The 24,996-nt window shown below is 46.2% G+C and overlaps 1 protein-coding gene across 1 annotated transcript in view; it reads right to left on the reverse strand.

Annotated features, from left to right (window-relative positions):
* The window catches only part of KCNK9 (potassium two pore domain channel subfamily K member 9), an 80,266-nt gene extending 57,104 nt beyond the window's left edge, over positions 1–23,162 (reverse strand). The window contains exon 1 of the mRNA XM_065669447.1: positions 22,583–23,162. Within this exon, the coding sequence (XP_065525519.1) occupies positions 22,583–23,162 (580 nt within the window). The remainder of the gene's footprint in view (positions 1–22,582) is intronic.
* Positions 23,163–24,996: the final 1,834 nt, after the last annotated feature.

Raw genomic sequence — 24,996 nt, forward strand, 5'->3', positions numbered from 1 at the left:
CTACTTCATTTATAGGAAATTGAGACACAGTCAAGTTAAGGGTAGAAGCAGTAAGGTCCCTGGGCACCCAGAACAGAGGTATAGCAATGCATATGCTTCATGCATCAAGTTCACAGAGTAAAATTCAAACCCTTGTCTCAGGGGCTTGGGAGATGTGGCTGTCATGACTGCTCAAGTACTTTATTCAAATAAAGAATACAGAATCAATGCAAGGAACAAAAAAACACCAACAAAGTCAAAGTCTTTCTCATCATCTGATCACCATGTTACAGCATCACACTCTCTTTCTACTCTCTTTTTACTCTCTCCTGCTGGATTCTTTTCTATGGAACAGATCATTTTTAACACAGGTAGAAAGCGCTCATTCCTTACCTCCTCTAGCTTCAAGTGACTTCTACTAACGGATTCCTAAACGCATGTTAGGTGTTGAGATGATAAAAGGGGTGGTTCTGCACACATGCAAAAGTGGAACTGTTTAACTGAAAGAGCTCAAAAATTCAAGGAAAATAATAAACGGAACAGCGGAGGCATCCAGTTAAATCACTTGAGCACCAAAGAGAGATAGCCTGAGACATGGAGACACATTGTCTACATCTAGAACCACCATTAACTACAGGATCATGTTGATTTGGCTGTATGGCCATATATGCATGTATGGAGCCAGGAAAGGGAACTTGCTGGGACATCCTCATGTTTTGAGGGTTGTATTCCCCAATCTGAACACAGGCTCCCAGAGAGCTGTGTCACCTTTTCCTGACCTATTCAATCCCCCAGGCATGAATAAATATTCAATCCAATTGTGCTGTTCCATCCACAGCATCTCTGAGCTGTGGAGATGAGTGAGCACCGTGCCCATGTCCTTTATGACTCCTGTAAATAATGTGTTCCCTAAAGAATCTCTCTTCTCCTCTCCCCTTTGCATTTCCATTGCAGCTTGCCACTTGCCATAAGAGGGAAAAGCAGCACAGGCAGCACACCAAAGAAGCCCAGAGCCTGTGACAAAGCAGTGCAGAAGTTAACACAGCCCTGAGATGCCAGTCAGCTCCACCATCCCCAAACAAAAGCAATGAGGAAGCAAATCACTGAGATATTTCCATTCCACTTCTGAACTGGGTACTACTGGGTACTACTGATTTCTCAGAGGCTCGCACAGATTGCTCTCTCCCTTATCAGCACCAGGGTTCACCTTTCTGAGCTACATTGGTGCCTTTTTCCAACAATACCACCACTAAAGCAATTAACATTTCCTTTAAAGTTTTTGAGTCAAGGTAAAAGCACTCAGCCTGAAGAGTGCTGCTTTCATCAGAAAGGACTGTTATGCTTTTCAAAGGGCACAAGAGGATCATTAAACCAGCTAAATACACTCAGGCATAGCAACAGCTTCCTGAGAAATAACTGCACAGTGAGGTTTGGAAGGCAGCACATAAACAAGACCAGATTGAGGGCCCTGGCAATGGGCATCCGAAGAACAGATGAAGGAGGGCAGCAGCAAGCCATGGATTTTCCGCCTCGGAGCTGAGGAGGAAATTGTAACCTCCAGGCAGCATGAAATAACCTATATCTGAGCAGCTAAATTTGTTCCAAGTCCTGAAGCTTTTTGCGTGTAACTAAACAGAGCCACAGTATAGAAAATGTGAAGAAATGCTGTCCTACCACATCCCAGACAATATCCATGCTCCTGGTACATTTGGCACACTGGACCCAAGAGGGGTGTGTGTCAGCATGTCCACCTTATGACAGGGGACATGCCACAGTCCTAACAAAACACAGCATGGTGCTTTCCAGTTGGCCTCTTTCCAGCATGCTGAAAAGAGGCTGCCACATGCCAAGCAAAACCAGTCATGGGATGGCTACAAGTGTGTAACACGTGGGGATCACAGGGATCAACGGGCAAAGGATCAATTGCACTGGAGGAGAGAGCAAGAAGACAGCCAAGCCCCCACGTGCAGGGCTGACAGGCCAGCATCGCATCCCAGCACCAGCCCAGAAGGACCACAATTGAACATGAGGAACTCTCCGTCTCTGCAGAAGGTGCTGAGGCAGGTGGGATTATACGAGGAAGAGATGAAGAGCTTGGCACGAGCCCTGGAGGGGGTGGCTTTGAGTGATGTGAAAACCTGCCTGCCAGAAGTTGGACTGAGATCCACCAACTCATTCCACACAGCTCCCCAAACAGACACACTTCCTTTTCTTAGAAGCACAGATGCCTATATATATTTAAATCATTGCTCTAGTCAGGGGTTGTACTAACTGCAAATTCTGAAACTGAGGGGAAGGGGAAAGGCACTGAAGATTCCAGTATGTAATTTTCTTCTTTTTGGCTTATTAGATTATACCCTTGTTTAAGAACTAACTGTTCTTTTACTTGGTGTCCTTTTGGCAACCATCTCTACCTAGCAATACGTGGGTGTGTGCACACCCCCAAGTTCGCTTGTACTTGCATAGCGAGTTCAAATGAAATACAGCTCAGAAATCGTACTCCCGCAGTCCAGGAGCAGTATTTAGAGCAATTAATCACAAAAATGAAGAAAAGGCAATGACTGGCACTGTAGAGGAAGGGGAAAAAAAATATGTTAACTCAGGGCACTACTGAAACGTGCTCAAAATACACAATCCAGGGAGGAAGCAGCACGTCTGCCTCAGCGTTACAATGACAGCAGCTGAACATCACGGCAGCTTGGAGCTGGGCTGCTCACAATCCAAATTCTTCTTCAGGACGATGAGGCCAGGAGAGTGGATTTGGCCGGTTTCTTCTTCCCCGAGGTGATTTTGCTCTCTTCAGTCACATAAGCAGTAATGACAATATTTAGTACTCCCTGAGCCTGGTTTAACCTACAGAATAGCTCCAGGAAGGAGCTTACATGGCCCTGCCCCAGGCTGAAAACAAGCATCAGTGTATCTGACACACATTTGCAACAGCAGCTTCCCTCCTCAGAAGTCCTCTTTCAAGACACCCAAAGCTGGAAGGCATCCACAAATTCAGCTGAAGTCATTAAGAAGTACCTGGGCTTGGACAATTAGGATTGCAGGTTATTGATCAACGACCTGGCTTCAATGCATACGTATTTCTATTTGGATATTGTCTAATCCTGCTGAGGTAAAACTCTTTCCACAGCCAAATACCTCTGCATGACAGAACAGTTTTGCTGAAAAGTCTTGGTGACCATTAAAAAGAGTTGTGCTACTAGTGAGACTGGTGCTAGGATGCTAAACCTAGTGCAGAAAGAACATAAAAGCTGCAGGTTCAGGCAATACTGTGCTGGATGCTTCAACCCTGCCTATGTTGCAGCTTTCTGGGCTGTGTCAACCTCTGATGTTGTATTAGACCATATTACAGACAGCTGTGCAGTGCACATAGCCTGGGAATATATGGTAGTGCTAATCTCTGGAGGCTTGAAAAAGAAAATATGTAGCTTCAGATGCCTTCAGAAAGGACAGTGCATCCCACATCCAGATCCCCACAACCATGCAAGGCACAAAGATAGCTCTCAGCCAAGTCTAATTACCACTGGTATCCCATGGTAAGGCAATCATGTCATAACTGTTCTAAACAACACTTGCATAAGCTGTGATGTTCTATACCTGAGGGATACCCCATTCAGGTGGGCTATCCTCAGGCACCTTGAGAAAAACCATCAAAGGACACCAAGATCACAATTTCCAGTCTGAGAAGAGTGTTACCTTAAGAACTTCACCTTTCCCTCTCTATTGACTTCTCTTTTTCCCACATCTTCCAAGTTTTTCATGACCACACAGCCCCGCTCCATCTTTCCCAGCTCTCGTTCCTCATCTCCCACTTCCCCATCTGCAATGCCATTTGTGCCAGCGGTGACTAGCATTTTTTGGCTTCTTCAAAACATATCTCCAGGCATTGTTCCTCACAATATCTTGGACACAAAAGATGTCTCTGAACTAACCCACAAAACTTTATCTTGGGACACATTCTTCAGCCAGTCAGTGATGGTGGCAATTGAAAGCAATTAGCAGAACATAATTGTTATTATTTTCATTATTTCTCCTCCTTCTATGCTATCACTTGTTGCATTTATCTGTGTCTTATTTACATCAACAGGAATTTCTCCAAGGCAATGACTTACTCCTGTGTTTTGTATTCATAAAGCTTCACCAGGAGTTGGTACCTCATGAGTCAGCATGCACAAAGAGCAGGTCTAACTTCTGCATACAAGCAGACCAGCACCTACTGCAGCTTTCATTAATGCTGCACATGGTGACTTACACCCTCAGGAGTAAAAGGAAAAGAAAAGCTTCCAAGTGCAGTTTATGTGACAGGTAGCTGAAAAGTGGTTTACCAAAAGACTCAGAGTTACCTATTTTTTTCACACTGTCCTGAAAGGCAGATTTTTCACATGTTCTTCAATAACTTCACACCCCAACCAACCTGTTTTCTAAACCTGTATTTGGCAGGTACAAGCTTACTTGGCTTGGAAAGTAGCCTCCTAAGTGCAAAATCTACTTTTGAGAGTGGAACTTTGGGTCCATCGTCTTCTAGACACTTTTTGATATTACCCTGCGTTTCATGCTGGTGCAGAGCCCAGTGCAGCAGGGCTTCCATCCAAGGACAGGACCAATCAACATGACTGGCTCTAAGTTTCAGTGAGTGGCAAATCAGAAGGAAACCAACATCAAATCCAATTGCAGATATAGCTGTGCTATTGTCACTGCCAAGTGGTGAGGCACACATAGCAATTCACCTTCTTCCCAGGTGGGTCTTACAATCTGTGCTGAGTACCGCACCAGCAGCAACCCACTTAGGAATCTTGCAGAGGTAGAGATGCAGTAGGTTGTGATTCTGGAACAGATGCTCACTGGCATCTTGAAGGCTTTAGAAGATAGCACACAGGCACACAAGATAGGGTTGCATGTAAGGTAGGCACCTCCATTGGGTTTCCTATATCAATAACCACAATCTTTTTAGAGGAACCCTCAGTGATGTCAGATATTGTGTCTCTGCCTCACCTCTCCCATCCCATGCCAAACTCTAGTCCACTGCAACACTGCCTCCGTATCCTTTCCTGAGTCTGCTGTCTCCTTGTTACTGTGATGGACCAAAGCAAGGCCATTGCTGCCTGCCACTGCAACAGCCATGGTGATGAAGGGATCTCACAGCTCAAGCCCAGCTGAAAGATATGGATCAGAAGAGGTGGGACTATGTGAGCAGCAGGGTAGGGGCTTCTATCTACTCAGCCATTACACAACCCTGCTACTGTTGTCATGGTTGTGGCCACCAGCCAAACTGCAACAGCTGGCCATAATTCCTATTCCTGTTGCACTAGGACTGAAGGAGAACTGGCAGCCAATGTTGCACCCCCTCCTGAGTGTTGCCACCTCTTCATGAGGCCCTGGTGCACAGCATAGCCTCCAAAGAGCTGGAGGGGACAAGCCCCAGCCTTGTGAATATGCTCACCTCCCCTCATTCCAAACACAGGCTTTGTCCCTCTTACACTGACCATTATTACCTCCTCTTCCCCAAAGTTGGGGAATGTTCTCAATAAAGTTTCCCAAATTAATGCCTTGCAATCTCAATGAATTGGTATCTTTTAACAAAACTATTTCTTCCCTAGACCAAAACACATGTATTGCTTTCCAGCTGGATATATAGAGCAGGTTGGTCTTGGCACATGTGCCCCACATTTTGACCCTTGCTAAGACTCATATTTGGGATTAATAACTGGATCCAGTCATGATTTCTCCCTGGCCCTCACCTCACTTCTTCTATTTCTTTTAATCCCCTGCTTTACTCCAGCAAAGGAAGAAAGTGGGAATTTTCCACTACCGCAGCATCTGGCCCTGAGCTTGCTGGTCTCTTCCTAGGGTTCTCTGCAGTAAATAAAGTTTGCATAGTGACATGAAGATTGGAGGATGCTTTGCAGCTGAATAGAGATCTTCATTAAAACAAAGTTTGGTCCTTCATTAGATCAGCCCACGGCTGAAATGAAAGTGTGGTGACATTAGTGAACACCCTACTAGAAGCAAAGAAAGACTGCAGACCCACAGATGAGTCACGAAATCTGTCTGTTCCAGTGCTCTAATTACATTGCTCATCCAAGAAAAGCCTCTTCTGGAGCCATTAGGTCAGAATCTGTTCTCCCGTAGTTGTAAATCCCTCATAACCCAGTGAAGTCAATCGATTCATATTGGTGTAAGCAAAATCAAGTACAGTGCACTCGCACAGCCTTTGATCTTTCTGTCTCTCTCTGAATACAAGCTCACAGAACGCCATTAAAGAGACAAGAAATCCAGGCCCCCAGGTCTCACACACGCTGCAGGCACTTAGAGCAGCAAGACCAACATCAAGCACTGCAGTTGGGAGGGGAAGGAGAAGCCAGAGAAGAGACAAAAGCCTTCTGCCTTCCCTTCAAGATGAAAGGCTGTGGACCTCCCAGAGGGCCTTGGACACTTGTAAAAGGGTTGTCACATGTGACGTTACAAGGTTACACACAAAAGAAAATAAATTATCTATCAATCTACATTTTGGGTAATAGTATCTTTCTATTAGAAAAGCAAACACAGTGAAGCACAGGTCCTGTGGCTCTCCAGCACTCAGTGGGCATGCACACCCCTTCTGATTCACAGAATTGTAACACCAGAAGATTGAAGACCACCAAAACCAGACACTTCTGTTTGAGGAAACCACCCAAATGAGGGATTCCAAGCAATGGTCCATTTTGTCTCAAAAGATGTTTCAAGCTTCCTCTTCTCCAATGTGTTGTGCAAGAAAACCTGCCAGGCTCCCCTTGGCAAAGAGCACTGCACTGTGAATGGAAGCACAAGTCACCATCCAAAAGACACAAGATGTTCCCCCAATATTAGGTGTATTAGGCAAGCAACCAAAAAATGTCTTTGGGTCACAGAAGCATTTTCTCCCTTTAAATCTAGCAGAACTTCAACTGAGAAAGAGATGACACAGTCTTCTGGTTGAGAAGATCACCAACCATTGCTTAGTCTGCAGTCCTGACTCTTACTTCCTGGATCAATAGGAACACCAAGTTCCCAAAGGAAGAGGTGAAGAAGGAACATCTTCAACAGCCAAGAGCAGCTTGGCTTGAACAAATTCAACAGAGAAGCCCACAAGAATAGCTTGATTATTACTGATTGTGTTGGAAGATGCAAAGAGTAAAGGAAGAAGGCAATGAGGGAGGCATAGACTGGAAAGCACAAGGACATTCATCTGTCTAGGATTCCCTCCAAGCAGAAGAGCATCTGAGGAATATAAAGCTCTTGTAAAACAGAAAGGTGAAAGCTCTTGATGTCCTAACATTTGTTCCTGTGAAGTAATTTTTTAAGTCAGAGGAGATGAGTCAGGAGAAAAGAGCTTTTGAGGAGTTGTTTCTAATAACATTGTAACATCTATGAATATATATCCATTTTGGATATATATTTAAATTTGTTTGATTCAGTTAATGCTCTTTTGGAGGGTGGAAGGATAAAACTACTTCTGTTACTTAACAGGAATCACTGTCAGGCGGTCTATCCCAGACCCTGCATTTAATAAACCATCCCCAAGTTCTGAAATGAGGTCCTCTGGGTTATACATTTTCCACAGCACTGATGTGCACAGTATGATGGAGAAAAAGTCATAGATATCTGAAATGGCTAATATGGAACTGTATTGATTTTGTTGGTTATATGATGCTTATTTACTTTGTTAAGCCCTGTTTGAGAACATTTTCTGTTCCTCTTGGGCTACTGGCACATTTTCTGTTTGCTACAGGAGCTAATACTGATGCTACACCGTGCGTGTGTGAATTTGTTGGGTGAGTAGGAGGGGATGCTTCATTCAAAATACAGGCTATCCAGACCAGATTCTGCATGCATTCATCTCAGTTTAAAGCCAGTGAATACACCGAAACAACCAAGTTCCACAGGACTTACAGAGAGCAACTGTGAACAGAATCTGTTCCAGTCTGCCAGGATCCACCACTATTGCCTGTTGAGAAAGCTGTAGGTGGTTTCTCCCACTCCCTGTTGATGGAAGGGGGTGGGAACACAATACCCCATGGGAATAAAAAGGCAGCTTTAAGGTGAACTGATACATGAACAGGAATTAACAGGGTGGTGGGAAGGGAATGAATCAGCTACTCCCAGTGAAGACAAAGAAATTTTTCAGACACTACCCTAGATCTCACCCACTCAGACACAGCATCTTTTCTTGGCCCCTGTGACACATTATCTCTTTCTCTCATAAAAACCTAATATTGCAGTATCAAGAAAAACCTATAAAAATGACCCTGCCAGATCAACAACCCACACTCAACCAGTGATGTTCAGTCAGTCCATGCATGCCAAGTCAGCCCCAGGCATCCAGAACTGTTTGTAAATGAAGCCAGGACCAGCACTGAAGTCAAGAAATTATGGAACCCAACCAAAGTTTGGGTATCTGAACTTGCAGAATCAGGGATGAATTCATGCAAGCAATGGAACATGAAGAAATTTAGGGTCATCGTCTCTGAGGTTTCTTCCAAGAACCACATGTATCTACCTCACTGTTATAGTAAAAGACCCAGACTTGAAGCCCATGGAGGAAGCAGGTTTCAAAGTAGAAAAATGGAAGTTGCACAATGGCTTAGAGGGCTCTTCTGGAAAAAAAAGTGCATTTGGGCTTAAAATCTGTGTAGTAAATTATCTGTTCTGCCCTTGGTGCAGGCAAGTAATTCCTCTCACTTTAATGGACAATTTTATGGCTGCTAATAATATTTGTTGCTAAAATAATGACAAGGATAATCAAATCCCATGCTTGAGGACATAAACTAATTGCTGCGGGGGTTAGCAACAAAGCCACCATCGCCATATATTGCACAGGTGTATTATGGGATAGATTTCCTGTCTCCAAAGTAGAAAGGCTTTAATGTCTGCCAAGACAACAGATTGGATGATTGTCTGTGTTATGGAAATTGCTGGTTTGTATGCATGGGATTTAGGGAAAGAGGAGAAACCTCTTTGTTTCAGCATGACAGAATTCGTAACCCAAAATGCAGGATGATCAGTGGTTGCAAGACGCATATTGATGCCCATTCTAACAGAAATGGTCTCGTCAAGGCAAATTGAGCCTTGGCCATGACGAAGTCCACTGCCAGATAGCAAATACTGCTGTGCAGTTAGCATGGTACTCAGAAGCACCCATAGAGTGTATACTACCAGAAGCTGAGGGCTGAGAGAAGCCACAATGAACTATTTGACCTGTTTCAGGATGTTCAGGTCTTCAGTCCACCACTCAGAGGTTACTCAACTCATGGGTCAGCTCTTGTATAGCAGCTATCAGCCACCCACCCCTAGGAACACACGGCTTGGAGGGACCTCAACGGGTAACCTTGTCCACCCAGATCTGAAGCAGGATGAAGGATATACCAAGCCCATGTGTGTTGGACAACTGGTTAACCCGTTCAGATAAATATCCTACTACTGGCCCTTTGAAGGTTCATTAGAGATCATGTTCCTGCTGTTTTCACTGCTGACAATGAACCTACATCTGCCATGCTGACAAGTAAACCTTTTATACATATGTAGAAAATACTGATCACTGTTCTCTTTACAACAGCATTTCACATACTCAAAGACTGTTATTAGGCCTCCCTTCAAATATTTCTTTCCAAGACTAAACATATCTGTCCATTTCACACTGACTGCAGGTCTCTTATTAGCATTCTGATTTTTCTCTTCCTTTCTCAAAACAGTGTGTGCCCAAAACTGGACATGTTTCAAGCTGAAGCCTTACCAATACCAACAAAACAGAACAGCTACCTTCTGTGGCTTACATCCAACATTTGCCCGTTTTGAACATCTCACACCATGGACTCATATTTAGACTATAATCCACTTTACCAGCATGATGTTGCGGTACTTGCATCGAGTCAGTTCATATCATTCCTCAGTGTGTGCACCTGATGTTTCCTTCTGCAGTGTAATACTTTCCACCTGTCTCCATTGAATTTCATCACATTGATTTAAGACCATTTCTCCAATCTATCAAAACCACTTTGTATTCTTCTCTTGCCCTCTGAAGCGCTAGCCACCCCTCTCACAATTAATATGTGCATTCTCTTTCTACCAGACAATCCATTAATGGGAAAATTGAACAGTACTGACCACAAGACAGACCCTTATAGGTCTGTATGTGTTATGTCCATCCAATTTGACAGGAAAATAATCATAAATATTGTTTTTTCTCCTGTTATATGAAATTATCCAGTGGCTGATTTAGCAGGGGGCAACTGAGTCTGCATTTTCTGCCCCATTTACAACCACCTGCACAGCGTGTGTGCTTTTCATACATGCGATAAGCCCAGCCACAGTGCAACCTCTAATCCACAGCGTGTTTGCATCCAGACCTTGCATCCTCATGTGGCAATTCAATCCAGGCTGTATTTTTCTACTGCAACTCAATGCTATTACAATGCCACACATGTAATAAATGATATGATCTCTTGCTCCCCCACTATCAGTTATCTACTGAAAAAAAACAATCCAAAGAAGTGCAACGTGAGTTAGTCAAGAAAAATTCGTGTTTGTTCCAGCTTGTCCCTTGTTATCCCCGAGGAACTTTCATGCTGATTGTTTAACAGCTTGGTCAAATATCTTTCCGAGTATCAAATTTAGGTTGACTGAGCATTAACTCCCCATGTTCTCTCCTGTCCCTTTTTTAAAGATAGGCAGCATGTTTATTTTTCCCTGCAACAGCCACTGGTAGAGCTGTTCAAACAGCAGCCATAAAAAACTGGTGACACTGCTGACAGTGAACAGTTGCTGCTTAGAGAAGGGGTTTGATTCTTATCCAGATATTCAGCTGGAGACAAAATTGTAGGATGCACAGATAATCCCTCAAGGAAGCAGGAACCTTCAGCAAAAAAGGACAAAATAAACTTACTCAGATACCACGCAAGATCCAAGACAAACTTCAAACAGCCTGTGTGTGTGTGTACAGAACCATTAAAAGGGAGGAGGAGGCTAGTTCATACCTTGCCGCGAGGCAGGACATTATACACAGGCCATCTTTGGCAGATGCTTGTCTATCCTGTTTTTCAAGACCTAGCAAAGAAGAGACCACCCCCTCCCCAAGGAATGTATTTCACTTTTTTACTGTTGTCATTGCTAGAAAGATCTTTTTTCTCTGTGGCCACTCTTAATGCTTCCTTGCTGATGTTTAACGGCACCTCACCCAAGTTCCTCCGGAGCAGACCATGGTTTTGATCAGATTTGAAAAGTTCCGCAGGCTGGATTCTTTTCAGAGCGCTCATCACTCAACCTGCAGTCAGGTTTCAGCTAGTCATCCAAATCAAACCATGTATGCTCAAGAGCCAGCAACTTCTATTGTGATACCTATCACTAGAGACTCACAGCCAGGCTTACATCCCATGCATCTACCTTTTCAGTATCACGAGCCTTTATCATGGACCATCCTGAAAAAACAAAAACCTCCTGAAATCCTTAAAAGAAATCTATGTTGTACCAAAATGCCAGCAGCTGACCTGCCCGCACCATGGGGACACAGACTTCAAACATCATACGACACCAATGGAGTAAGACTGAAGCTCTAAGAAAAATGATCTCTGATGCCCATCCAACAAGTCAAACCAGAGCTGAATGCAACCCATACACATTAAGCTACCACAAACACTGGAGTGATATGAAGGCTTCTAAATGAAAATTAGGGGTGGATATTAGGGAAGAAAACAAAACTGAAGCCATTCTGAATCGCACCTAGTGCTTCTCAAGAATTAAAAGAAACCTCTTGGACATGCAGTACATTCACTAACTGACTTGTAACACTGCTAATTTGCCTCTGTTGACCTACACCAGTAGGTATCAGTTTCTGCTGTTTCCTCTGACTGGCAGAGTGCACTCATTAAGGCAAACACATTGCTACTAGAGCGCTAATTGTTTTGAAAATTGCCCTTTAAATAGCTGGCGTTTTACTACAAAGGAGGATGTGTTTTAAGAGCAAATCATGAGCTTAAGCCTTTGCTGCCAAAAGAGTGGCTGATCAATTATTTGTTTGTCAGACAAAAAATACCAGAAAAGACTGCAAAAGATAATAGAGCACTAGTACACACTGAACAGCTTCCATTTCCTTCCTCTTATTGTGATGTACATCCCCACATGAAACAGGAAAGCCTGAGAGAAACTGAAGCAGAGAGTTTGAGATAATCACTAAATTCTTAATTTATCAGTTGAAAGGTCAACTAAAGAATTCAAGTCAAATCACTGGGATTTAAAGGTGCTTCTGATGGTACAGACACAGTGTCTCTGGTTTAACTATCAGTTGCCTAAAATGAGCTGTATCTCATTTCTAACACACCTAAGTAATACTGAAAAAAAAAAAAGACTGCAATGATAACTCATATTTGGTATCCAGAAGAAAACTAGTAGATCAGGGACTATTACGGAGGATGTGGCACAGTAACGGTGGGTAGATCCCTTCAGATGTTGGGAGAGACTCTCACTCCCCAGATATCAGTCCCCAGACTTCCACATAGAATCATAGAATAGTTAGGGCTGGAAAGGACCTCACGATCATCCATTTCCAACCCCCCTGCCATGGACAGGGACACCTCACACTAAACCATCCCACACAAGGCTTCATCCAACCTGGCCTTGAGCACCGCCAGTGATGGAGCACTCACAACCTCCCTGGGCAACCCATTCCAGTGTCTCACCACCCTAACAGGAAAGAATTTCCTCCTTATATCCAATTTAAACTTCCCCTGTTTAAGTTTTAACCCATTACCCCTTGTCCTGTCACTACAGTCCCTGATGAAGAGTCCCTCCCCAGCATCCCTATAGGCCCCCTTCAGGTACTGGAAGGCTGCTATTAGGTCCCCACGCAGCCTTCTCTTCTCCAGGCTGAACAGCCCCAACTTCCTCAGCCTGTCTTCATACGGGAGGTGCTCCAGTCCCCTGATCATCCTTGTGGCCCTTCTCTGGACTTGTTCCAGCAGTTCCATGTCCCTTTTATGTTGAGGACACCAGAACTGCACACAATACTCCAGGTGAGGTCTCACAAGAGCAGAGTAGAGGGGCAGGATCACCTCCTTCGACCTGCTGGTCACGCTCCTTTTGATGCAGCCCAGGATACGGTTGGCTTTCTGGGCTGCGAGCGCACACTGCAGCCGGCTCATGTTCATTTTCTCATCAACCAGCACCCCCAAGTCCTTCTCTGCAGGGCCACTCTGAATCTCTTCTTTAAAGGACCTCAAGATCATCCAGTTCCAACCCCCCCGCCATGGGCAGGGACACGCCACACCAAACCATCCCACAATACGCTTTTTTTTTTTTCCCTCTTTGGCAGCCTAGGGCAATCCAGGTTTTTTGACAGACTAGTATATAGGTAACGATTCTCAGTAATGCTGAAAGGGCATCCTTTTGCTGTTTCCAGTCCTCAGCAGAAAATACTATATGCTTTATCCTGTAAGGAACTCTTCTAAAACTTCTGGTCTACCTCTAGAAGCCCAAGAATTTCCCAAAGGCCAGAAAAAATTGTGGGATAGCACTGAGACTTTAAATCACCTCTGAAAGTACGAGGTGTTTCTCTGATGCAAGTTTGTGATAGCAAGTTCAGTCTTTGTTTCGTAAGACTTTTAAAACATTTCAGATGCAGTATCTTATGAGACACAGCCTTCATGCAGAGCTTTATGGTCAGGGCTCTGCATCTTTCCTCCTGCTTTTTTCTTATTGCAGGTTCCCTAGTCGCCAGAGCAAAGTTAACCTAAGCACCAGACTGCAGGTGCTTAGAAGTCCTTCCTGCCAATAACATTGTTTTCACTAAGTCAGACCTGTTTCAACAAACAGTGTAAACTATTAACAGTTAGTAGCAACTGTTCATTAGTTCAAGTAATAGAGGCCTAAACCTTTAAAACAAGAGTATCTGACACCTTTTCTTACTGTGTCTGGTCCTGAAAAGTTCCAAATGAATGTGAAACGCAGCAAAGTGACAATCCAAAACTCCACGTGGGCACAGGTTTGGTGCAACAGTTAATTTCTGATACGGTTCCCATAGCAATGGCCTGTGATGGTTTAAACATAGGGGGAGGACATCCTCTCTAGAGGACATCAAGAGAAAAGAGGGTGGAAGAAGTAAAACATTCCATCTGCACCCAAAACATCTCAGTAATGAGCTAATGGTAACATGAATTGGAAATTGCTGACAGTGCCAACTGCCTTGGGAGTAGATCTCTTTTATTTCTACCTTCCCTTCAATATGTCAAGAATATCCCTAAATTGGGAGTCTACGAGAACTTCCTCGCAGCTAATCTCCCGCACTCTACAATTAGAGAGAGCTGCTGCGGGTTTCATTCATCAATCTGTGCCCTAAAGCTGTCTGTGAAATGTTCCTGGCTGGTAAATCTCACACAGCCAGCAAAGGGAGCGATCCTCTTCTCTGACAGGAGAGCAAGGAAACAATCAGATCTTTTAACCCCACTACTTGTCTGCTTTGCTCTGAAGCTCTTTCTTGCTGGCGCAGGGAATTGAAAGGACATCCTAAGAAGTAACAAATACATGAGTCCTTAATAGAGGTATGTCTTTCACTGACATGCCCTAATCATCTCCGTAATGAAAGCAGTTAAAAAGGATACTGAACCCTTTAGCCAGCTAATAACTACAGAAGCCTCTTGTGGCAATTGGCCAGATAGAGAAAAAAACTGCTAAGAAATTTAGGAGATTCTTCCCCAAAATTCGAAAAGAAGTAAGCGTGCATTACAAGTTAAAAACATAAAAGGCATCTCAGTGGATCAGAAGAGGTTGTTAACTGTCTGGCAGCAGTGAAAGAAAGCAAAATAAAATAAAATAAACCAACAACCACCACTAAAACAAATAAATGGAATAAAAAGCATCAACATCCTTCCTCAGAATTACTCTTTTATCAAAGTTTAAGGTATGCAGGGGGCAAATAACTTTCAATTAAAACCAATAAAAATCAGTACAAATGCCCAAGTCAGCCCATACTGTAACTCTACAAATTCTGTTTGCTTCATTATTTAAAAGAAAATAAAGCTGAAAACTGCTCTTACAGGTATTTTCCAGGAGTTGGTTTGCTGCAGAATACAGCAACTTGCATTGTAGAATACATGTCAAATAATGACCTGATCCAAACCCACAGTGACTCAAAATACCCTCTTCAATATTTACAGCAGGCTTTGGATCATGCCTTAATTTCTGGGGGATTTTTTCCTCATCCATAGACCCTGTCACTTTAATCAAAGAAACTGCCGCACTACACCAACAATATAAACGTCACTCATCAAGTCAGAGACACATGGTAGCAAATAGGTAACTTGGGGGAAAGATTCTTATCTATACATTTTAAAGTCAGTAGATGCCATGGACTATAATCCAGAAAAGGAAATAAATTCAAATTTATTTATATATTGCAGTAATCTACGTGTAATAAATTTTGGTAGTCCATAGCTTCACTCAGAAATATCCACAAGCCAAAAAGAAGAGAATAGGCCTGTTACACACAGCAAGTAGCTGGTACGAGTCCATAGTAACCTCTTAGTTCAACTTAGAAGCAGCAAGGACTCTTACTGATTAGTTCAGCATCACCAGCAAGTCTCCTTGCTAGCATCTGTTACAGGGGAAGGGGATATTTCATGTGGCCTTCATCCAGATTCAGTCAAGTATCTTCAGTACAATCCATAGAAACTGGGTACCTAAAAACCTAAAGCGCCTTTGACACATAGTAGTAACAGAGGAGCAACGCAGCAACGTATACGCTCCTTCATGTAATAAAGCTCTTGATTCTGATACTATTGTATGTCGGAAGACCTAAACTGCAGGAGTTCGCTAACATCACCTTGTATTCATTACAGACCTCTGCCTTTGGTTCATCTTCACTGTTTAATCTGGCTGTGAATTAGTGCCGTGTGGTCTGAAAGAGAGAGAAGTGAGCTGTTTGGCAATTAGAAACAGTTCCCAACCTGAATCTTCAGAAAGTCATTTTATCTTCTTGTCTCTAAATTGAGGGTAATTTTTACACAGAGGTGTTGTGAAGATGAATCACCTAATGTCAGTACAGTATTCTGAATATAAAGTGCTGTGTAACTCCAGCTCAAAGCCATGAGCATGGCTTTCAGCATTTATGAAGGAATTACTCCAGCATTGAAGGAACTAAGCATCTTAGCTCAAATTGCCTTCAAGGGAAGACAACAGCATTCTGGCCCTTGCCTTGTGCCAGACCAGCATCCTCTGTGCCAAAACACATGCTGTCCAAAAGGCAAGCTCTGCATTAATCAGTTTTTCTTTAGATCAAGCCTCATCATTCCGATGCTGTTCCCAGAGAAAGCCAAGGTGGGTTTATTCTTCTTAGTTGAAGCAGGCATAAGCCCCTAGCTAACAGCTAAACTCTTCACTTATTCTTAGCCTAGAAATCCTCCTCTCCTTTCCAATTCTGCCCTCTAAGTTTCTGCTTGCCGTCCTTATATCGGCAGGATCATTTTCTTCTTCAGTTCACTTCTTTCCCAGGAGACACACCGACACCTCTAACTTGTAGCCTTAACAGTGGGTAAACACAGATACTTTCATGCTGACACTTTCAAAGGTAGATAAATGGTTCTACTGCATAAAAAATAATCAATAAGCAAAGACCATATCATGAAGAAAATGGAATTTCAAAGATCTTTGGCTTGCTTTCTCAAGAAAACAAGCCCAGGAACTATTATAGCTCAAGAAGTTGAAAAAGAAAGATTCAGAAAATTACAGAACATACGGCTGATAAAGACTTCAAGAGGTCAGCCAGTCCCTCTTCCTCCCCAAAGGCAAATAAAGCAGCACTAACTCAACCATTCCAGACAGATTTTTGTCTAAGCTCTTTTTAAAATGCTCCAATGATGGAGATTCCACAACCTCCTCAGGCAATCTCTCCCAGCACGCAACCACCCTGACAGCTGGAAAGAGTTTCCTCTTTAGCCTAATCTAAATCTCTCTTGCTTCAGTTAAAGTTATGAATCAGTTAGGAAGAAATGAAAAAGCACCAAGTCCTAAAAAACTACAAGACACCTATTTCTCAAGCCTGGTTATACTACAGAAAGCTGCTGACACCATCACCCAGATGAGTGGCTAGAGGTTTCTCGGTGCTTCCCCAAAACTGCCTTCAGACCCTTACTGGATATTGCATTTGTAGTGCCAGTAAGCCATGCAGTGTGAAGCTGCAGTTCAGCATCAGTCTGAGCTGTATTTTTGCCTTGCTTATCAGTGATTTTTACAAAGCTTTTGCTAATGTGCCTCTGGCAGGAATGTTACATATCACTGCCAAACCAGTTTTCAAGAACTCCAGAACTGTTTCTATAGAGGTGTGACTAAAGTAGCCACAAAGTGCCTTTTGTGTTAGTCCCTTCTATGTTAGCAGAACACTCTTTTGTGTATTTATTATTTTAATCTCCATGAGACAAAGAATACAGTGTGAAAAGATCTTGCTGAATATTTCAGTTATGCAGGCAAGCAAAATCCTATGCACAGTTCATCTTGACGCAGCTCACTGAAGCTCACTGCCTCCTTGCTTGGGAGATACGACCAACAGATACTCAAGCCCTGTTCATCCAGTATTCTCCAGTGAAGCTACAGATGGTGTGAACAAATAGATTTGTTACTCCAGTGCATCTACAAGCATTGGTATCACCAGAAAATCTTGCTCTCTACTTTCACCTGAGTTTATTAATAAGAGTGGCTTTAATCTACTCTGTACTTGTTTTGGGGGTTTTTATATGAGATATGACCTTCATGGTGGTGGCAAGTCATGAATGCAGTAGTTAACTAACCAAACTATTGATATCTTCATTCTTATCTTTCACTTTTCATGTCTTGTTGTCTTCCTTTCTTTTCTTTCCATTGCCAGCTGTCCATCTGCCACGATCCCCTATTCAAAGCTTTTCAATTGACTGCCTTTAAACATGAACATCCATCAAAAAACAAGAGCAGACTCAAAAACAACAGAGCCTGGTCTCCAAGGAGGAGCAACGCTGACAACATAATTCATACGTGAAAACACTTTTTCAACACAAAATTAGAGATATTGCAACACTACCAGCTTGGTATTTTTATACCCATTTTACAGAAGGCTAAAGAAAGCATAGAGAGACTTAATCCTGAAATGGATTTGAGCAAGTGTTTGTTTAGTTCATTAACGCAGGTCCAAACTCCCTTACAGGCCACCGTTTGCCAGAAGTATGTAATCCCCTCATCTGGATGTAGACAGATCCTGAGTGTTTAGCTATTCAGTAGTGAAACAGCTGTCAATAGGTGGATATTCCATTCACCATTACAGGTATTGCACTGTATTGTTATAAAATATTAAGTCTGTGTTCACCAGGGTAGTTGAATCACTGCTTGTAGTGCGTTTGAAATTGAAAACAAAGGCCTAAAGTCTAGAAAAAGGGACTAGGCATTCACAGCACACACCGTATTTAATTATGCTCCCCTTATAGTAACTTCTCAGGAAATAAATAAATAAATAAAAATCCTCAATCTGTTTGTTGTTTCAGTTCATTTTAGGGTGACATAAACAGCTTTCAGTTCTTTACATTCTGCACAAGCCTCCAGAAATATTCAGTGTTTACTAGAGCTTGGTAGTGTTAAATCAAGTATGACTATCACCCTTTAAGGCCTAAATGATGAAGCAATATCCATACCAGTAACACATTTTGACAGTGTTGACACCTGCTTACATCAAAACAGTTTACTCACTCTTATAAACCTGTGGGAAAGGGCATTAAAACTTAATAGGAATACAAGAAATTACCTTTTATTTTCAAAAGTCGGTGTTTCTATTCATCATGTCCAGCCTCTTGATGAATTCTGTAGCATATTCTACAGCATATCTCATGAAAGATAAGCAGCTGGATGGAGAACTTGATTAAACTACTCTTTGTCATCGCACTGGCTGCATAACTGAAAATGGTTGTGTAACTGGAAAGGGACAGGAAATTATACTACCGAACTCTGAAGGGAGAACAATCCCAAAATAAACTCAGCAATTGGTGAGAACCAAATACATCTTATTAGCTCATTTTGATCACCTACAAACTTTCACAAATTCAAACATGACCAGAACTTTGCAGAAGCTGGGTATTTTTCTTCTGCGTATGGATTTTAAGATCAGACATATTGAATGCTGTAGCAGCTGTGATTGTTAATAGTTTTTATTGGGTCAGTTAAACTAACAGCATTACACCTGGGGAGCAGCTAAAAAATGTTGTGTCTCAGGTGATAAAACCTCTGTTTCCATGTAGTTCATCAGCCCTCGCTTCTTTGTGTAATAGGCAGTTTGTCAAAACAGCAGCAATGCCCTACCACCCTTTAACAAAAGCCAGAATAGTGGAATGTTTTGGGTTGTAAGGGACCTTAAAGCTCATCCAGTTCCAAACCCCTGCCACGGGCAGGGAGACCTTCCACTAGATCAGGTTGCTCAAAGCTCTGTCCAACCTGACCTTGAACACTGCCAGGGATGGGGCAGCCACAACATCCCTGGCCAACCCATGCCAGCACCTCACCATCCTCATAGCGAAGAACTTCTTCCTAATATCTAACCTAAATCTCCCCTCTGTCAGTTTAAAGCCATTCCTCCTTGTTCTATCACTGCATGCCCTTGTGAAAAGTCCCCACCCAGCTTTTTTGTGCCGGAGAGCCATGTGTTAGAGCAGATGTGAGAGCTGACCAAATCTCAGCGCTTCGCCTCTCACGGGATGCTTTCAGTTTGCCATCCTCCCTTCCAAACAGGTCTGCAGTGATGAGTTTTCGCAAGCCCCGTCCGACCGCGGGGCGTGCCCGAGCAGGAGCGGCCCGAGCCGGCAGCGGGAGCTGTCCCTTCAGCACCACGGGCCACCCTAGCCGCGAACACCCGGACTCAAACAGGTACCGGTGGCCACGGCCAGCCACAAACGCCTTCGGTGCAATGAAAGCCACAGCGGTTTGAATCGATCCAATGAAAGGGTAATCGCTTCAGACATGTTGCTAGCACGGCAGTATCAAGGAGAGCAATTAAGTTAGACATAAATTAGTCTGCCGCCTGTCATACACGCATTGCTAGACCTTGTGGTCCACTGATTCTTATCACACTTATCTGAGGAGAAGCTTTGTGGAGATAGATGTAGCACTCTAGATTAGGCAACGAAGGGTTTCATTCACTCTGTTTTAAAAATCAGCCTGCAATGGTTAGTTAGACGCACTTTTGCAGAAGCACTGGTTGACTACAGCACGCTCACAAGTGCACACACCACTGCATGTGCTCCTCCAAGTATGGAAGGATGCAGAGGGAGAATGAAATCTGTGAGAGCATACACACAGATTAAAATTCAGACTCACAAAAGATTAACATGAACATTTAAGATCACTGCCCTGTGAATCACAGAGAAGAAATCTCTTATTTTCCAGAGAACTCAAATATAGGAAGTAATTTCTTCCCCTCTATGAACCAGATTATTTTAGGATAAAGAAGAAATTAAAGAACAACCTTCCATGCTCACTTTTACAGACTACCAGTTAGTGAGACACCATCACAAAGCTACTTTAGTACCAAAGAGATGATACACAGAATAGAAGATGCAGATAGTAACTATTAATAAACTTTCAAAAGATGGATCCTGCAGGAGCAGAGTTTCCCAAATGAACAATCGTTAAGGAACGTCTGTCTTTCCGCACCATTCTTTATTATCACTTTTCCTCCCAGTGGTTCCCTGTTGCTATACACATCTTAAATTTAAACAATTCTAACATCCCAAAGCGCCTCCGCCTACAGAAACACACGCCATGCTCTGCACGCTGAGGTTCTCCGAGCTTCCTAAACAAATCCCAGATCTTTGCAGGAGAAAATGCTTCAGCTTCCCAAGCAAGTTGGGCTTGTTTCCAAGTAAAATATGATCAAAACAGCAAACTACCCTGTCTACCTGTCACCAACTGAGCTTAAGAACATAGAAAGTGTTGAAGCCACATCTTGGGTGGGAGTAGCAGGCACCATGAGTACATAGGCGTGTGCGTGGAAGCCTCATAAATCCAGAGGGGCATGACCAGCTGGTACACACTCGGCACAAATACACGAGAAGAGACTGATGGAGGAAGAAAGAATCAGTGACCAAAGGAGGAAGGGGAGTTCTGACATCGTAATGAACAGTAGGAACCTAAGTCAGCAGCCAAAGTCACATTCTACTCCAATTCTACAGCCTGTTAGTACATGTGTTTTACATAATATATCTAATAACAGAAAAGAAGAGGAAATTTTCCCTTTAAATTCTTCTTTTCGTATGGGCAAATAGGCTTTACACTGTTGGATTGTCCTTCAAAGAAAATTTTTTACCTTCCAGGTATAATATAATCAAGTACAAATGTAAGTAGACCCTGCTCAAAGGGTATTCCATAGTATGTTCTGCTGAAAGCTATCAGTGGCAATGCTCAAATTTCTTGTAACAAACCCCAAATGGTAAAACAATTGAGTCCTGTACTAGTAAGAGACCTGGTGTTTCTTGTCCTACTCCATACAATGCACTGTCAAACAGCCACTGAGCTGGAGAGGTCTTTCCAGATCTCCCCAGATGCAAGGGGGCGAACACTGAGAAGCGCTGGGAGAAGAACTTTACCAAATGCTTCCATCCTCAATGGATACAAAACCACTGATGAAGGAACCCAGCCAGAGCTGGAGTTGTGGCACAGTTCTGCATGCACACCACAGCCTCTCGTTATCCTGGTATTTATTTTTATGGCAGGGAAGCAAACTTTGTGTGAAATGCTCTGCTTTAGCTGTGGGAAGCAGAGCAGTACAAAATAACAGCCTGTGGCTGTGTCCACTGACTGTCCCCGACTGTCCTGGGAAGTGGCATGTCTGGGAAGCTGGGCAGCACAGATGTGACAGCAGACATCATTCTGCCTGTCAGACCATGTGCCCACAAAGAGCAGACGCAGACTGTGACCTGTTGGCACAGCCGACCCTCCAGCTGCAATAAAAAACTTCAGGAACGCCCTAGGAATGCCAAGGAGAGGCCCAGCGATGGGACCACATCTGTGGGAACCCCCTTCATAGCCCTGCCCAAGACCAAAACTAAGTTTGTGAAAGCAGCGCTATGTGTGACTACATACAGAGCTCTCCGAGCTGATCCAGCCCCCGTGCCCTCATCATTTCCATCTTCATCCAAATGCCGTTTGCCTGAGTTTTCCCCATATCTCTTTAAGCAAAGGTGCAAGGAGAAGCATGGCAACAGGGCCTCCGTCTTCCTGAGGGGAACACCAGGAGTGTCACACTGCTTCTTCCCCTCTCCTCCTTGACACCCAAGCCACAGTTTGATGGTAGCCAACTGGCCAGCACCAATGCCCACAGCCAGGCCTGCCTCACTCCTCTCTATTCCCACCCTGTGGGGAGACACAGGTTCCATCTCGAAGAGTTAGAGGTGTGGGACATTGCCAAATCCAACAAGTGCCCATGAAGAGCAATGAATTACATAACACAGGAGGGAAGCCAAAAAAACTCATCCAAGCACAGAACTCTTCCTATGCCCTGCTGCCCCCCGCCCTTTCTCCTCAACCAGGGGGGCTTTCACCCCAGCCCTCACCCTTGCCCCAGAGAACCTCCCCGAGGGGAGACACTCACCGATGGTCGTGATAACCGTGATGGCAAAGTAGAAAGAGCCGGCGAATTTCCACTGTACGCCGGCCCGATGTGGTTCAGACTGCATGATCACCAACTCCAGCTGCCGATAGTCCTCGCTGGTGATGTTGTACTTTCCTTTGAGCCGGATCTCCTCGGCTTTGAGTTTCTCCTCCTCCCGCATCTCGTTGTCGGACTCCAGGGCATCAAAGACGGCAGCCCCGACCAGCAGGTAGGTGAACGTGCAGATGATGAGGGACAGGGTCCGCACGTTCTGCCTCTTCATGGCCGCCAGCAAGGGGCGAGTGAGGGGACCATGTCCCCCCCTGGCCGCCCGGGGATCCGACAGGCCGCAGCAGCCGCAGCAGGCGGGCAGCTGCCGGCGGGGCTGCCGGCGCCCGCCGCTGCCGCTGCTCCGGGGCAGCTTGTGCTGCTGCGGCGGCCGCTCTCCGCCCGCCTGCTCGGGTTCCTGGGAGGAGGAGAGGCACAGGAGGCTGCTGGAGCGCCGAGACCAAGTGCCCTGGAGCCGGGAAACTCTGCGCAGGACCTGCCCAAACCAAGCCGTCCCAGCGCGCAGGGCCATCCAGGGCACCCCCGCTCCTCCCCAGCACCGCGGCCAGGGGCAGGGGGTCCCCGCCGCAGGGAGGAGGCGCTGGGCTGCGCCCCGCCAGGCAAGGACCGGCAGCCCCGAGACGAAGTCCTGCGGCCGGCGGGTCCCCCCGCGAAGTTGGCGCGTCGACGCGGGAAGGGTCCCCCGCAGCCCGGGAGGGGCGCGGAGGGGACGCGGAGCCTGCCGCCGTCCCAAGTTTCTTCAGGCGGCGCAGCAGGGCCGGGGGGGGCCGGGCGGTGGCAGCGCGCCCATCCGCGGAGAGCCGCGCAGAGGGATGAGGGGCGGCGGGAGCCCGGGCTCCGTCCGTCGAGGGTGGCCCGCGGGGGCCCCGACCCGCCCCGGTCCCGGCTGCCTCGGGGGAGCGCCGGCCGGGCGGGTCGGGACGGGCTGAGCGCTTTATTCCTTCCGCCGCGGTGCGGGGCGTGCGGCGGGGAGCCGGGCTGCTGCAGGTGGCCGCGGTGCGGGCAGCGGAGCGGGGTCCGGTGCGGTGAGGGCGGCGGCGGCGGTGTCAGGCGGCGGCCGGGGAGTTGGGGGCAGCATCCCCGGGCGCGATCGGCCGCGCCGCCGCTCCGGCAGGAGGCGGGGGAGCCGGGCCGCCGGCGTGGCCCTGGCGGCGGGGAGCCAGCGCCCCGCGGGAGGAGCGGCGCGGAGCCGCCCCGGCCGGCGGGCGGGTGATGGGGATGCGGGAGGGCAGCGAGGAGCCGGCGGCCGCCGAGGCACCTGCCCGGGGCAGCGGTGGGGCGGGCGCTGCCTCCGGCTTCTGGCTGCGGGGAGGAGAGGAGAAAAAAGCCGGCGGCTTCCCCGGGGAGAGAGCGAGGAGAGGGCTCAGCCCCGGGCGGACACAAAGGCAGAGGCGAGGAGGAAAAAAATAGGGGGTGAAAGGAAAAAAAATAGGAGGAAAAAAAAAAAAAAAAAGGGTACTTTCGCGGCTGCTCCCCCGGCGCTCGGGGCTGGGGCTGCTTTATTTCGGATGATTTTAGAACAAAGCCGTTAAGAAAAAGAGCGGCCGTCCTCCTCCTCCTCCTCCTCCCGAGCTCTTGACATCATCTCGGGGAGAACCGAGCCCGCGCCCCTCGGCCATCGCCTGCCCGTGTCTGTGTGTGTGTGTGAGTGCGTGCGCTCCGGAGAGGGAGGCGGGAGCTGCCCCGGCCGCCGCGGGGACCGCGTTAACCCCGTCCGCTCCGCGCCGCCCCGCCTCGGAGAAGCCGCGGAGCGGCCCCGGCGCGGCGCTTTCCCACCCCCCCCCTTGCTTGGCCACGCCCAGGCCGCGGAGTGGGGCCGGGCCGCGGAGGGGCGGGATCGTGGCGGCTCCGCGAGGACGGCGCGGAGCTGGGGAACGGGGCAGGTGCGGGAGCGGCGGGGACGGGGCGGGGAAGCACCTCAGGGAGCGCCGCCACCGCCCGCTGGAAGAGGCACCGCGGCACCGTGCGGGGATCGACCGAAGGCAGCGCAGAGCGCGGCCACACACACCGCAGTGACACACACCATGGACCGGGGGCACACACACCGCAGTGACACACACCATGGACCGGGGGCACACACACCGCAGTGACACACACCATGGACCGGGGGCACACACACCGCAGTGACACACACCATGGACCGGGGGCACACACACCATAGAACGGGGGCACACACACCGCAGTGACACACACCATGGACCGGGGGCACACACACCCCAGTGACACACACCATAGAACGGGGGCACACACACCGCAGTGACACACACCATGGACCGGGGGCACACACACCGCAGTGACACACACCATGGACCGGGGGCACACACACCATAGAACGGGGGCACACA

The sequence above is a fragment of the Lathamus discolor genome, chromosome 2 (assembly GCF_037157495.1).
Source record: "Lathamus discolor isolate bLatDis1 chromosome 2, bLatDis1.hap1, whole genome shotgun sequence".
In the NCBI taxonomy this organism is placed as follows: domain Eukaryota; kingdom Metazoa; phylum Chordata; class Aves; order Psittaciformes; family Psittacidae; genus Lathamus; species Lathamus discolor.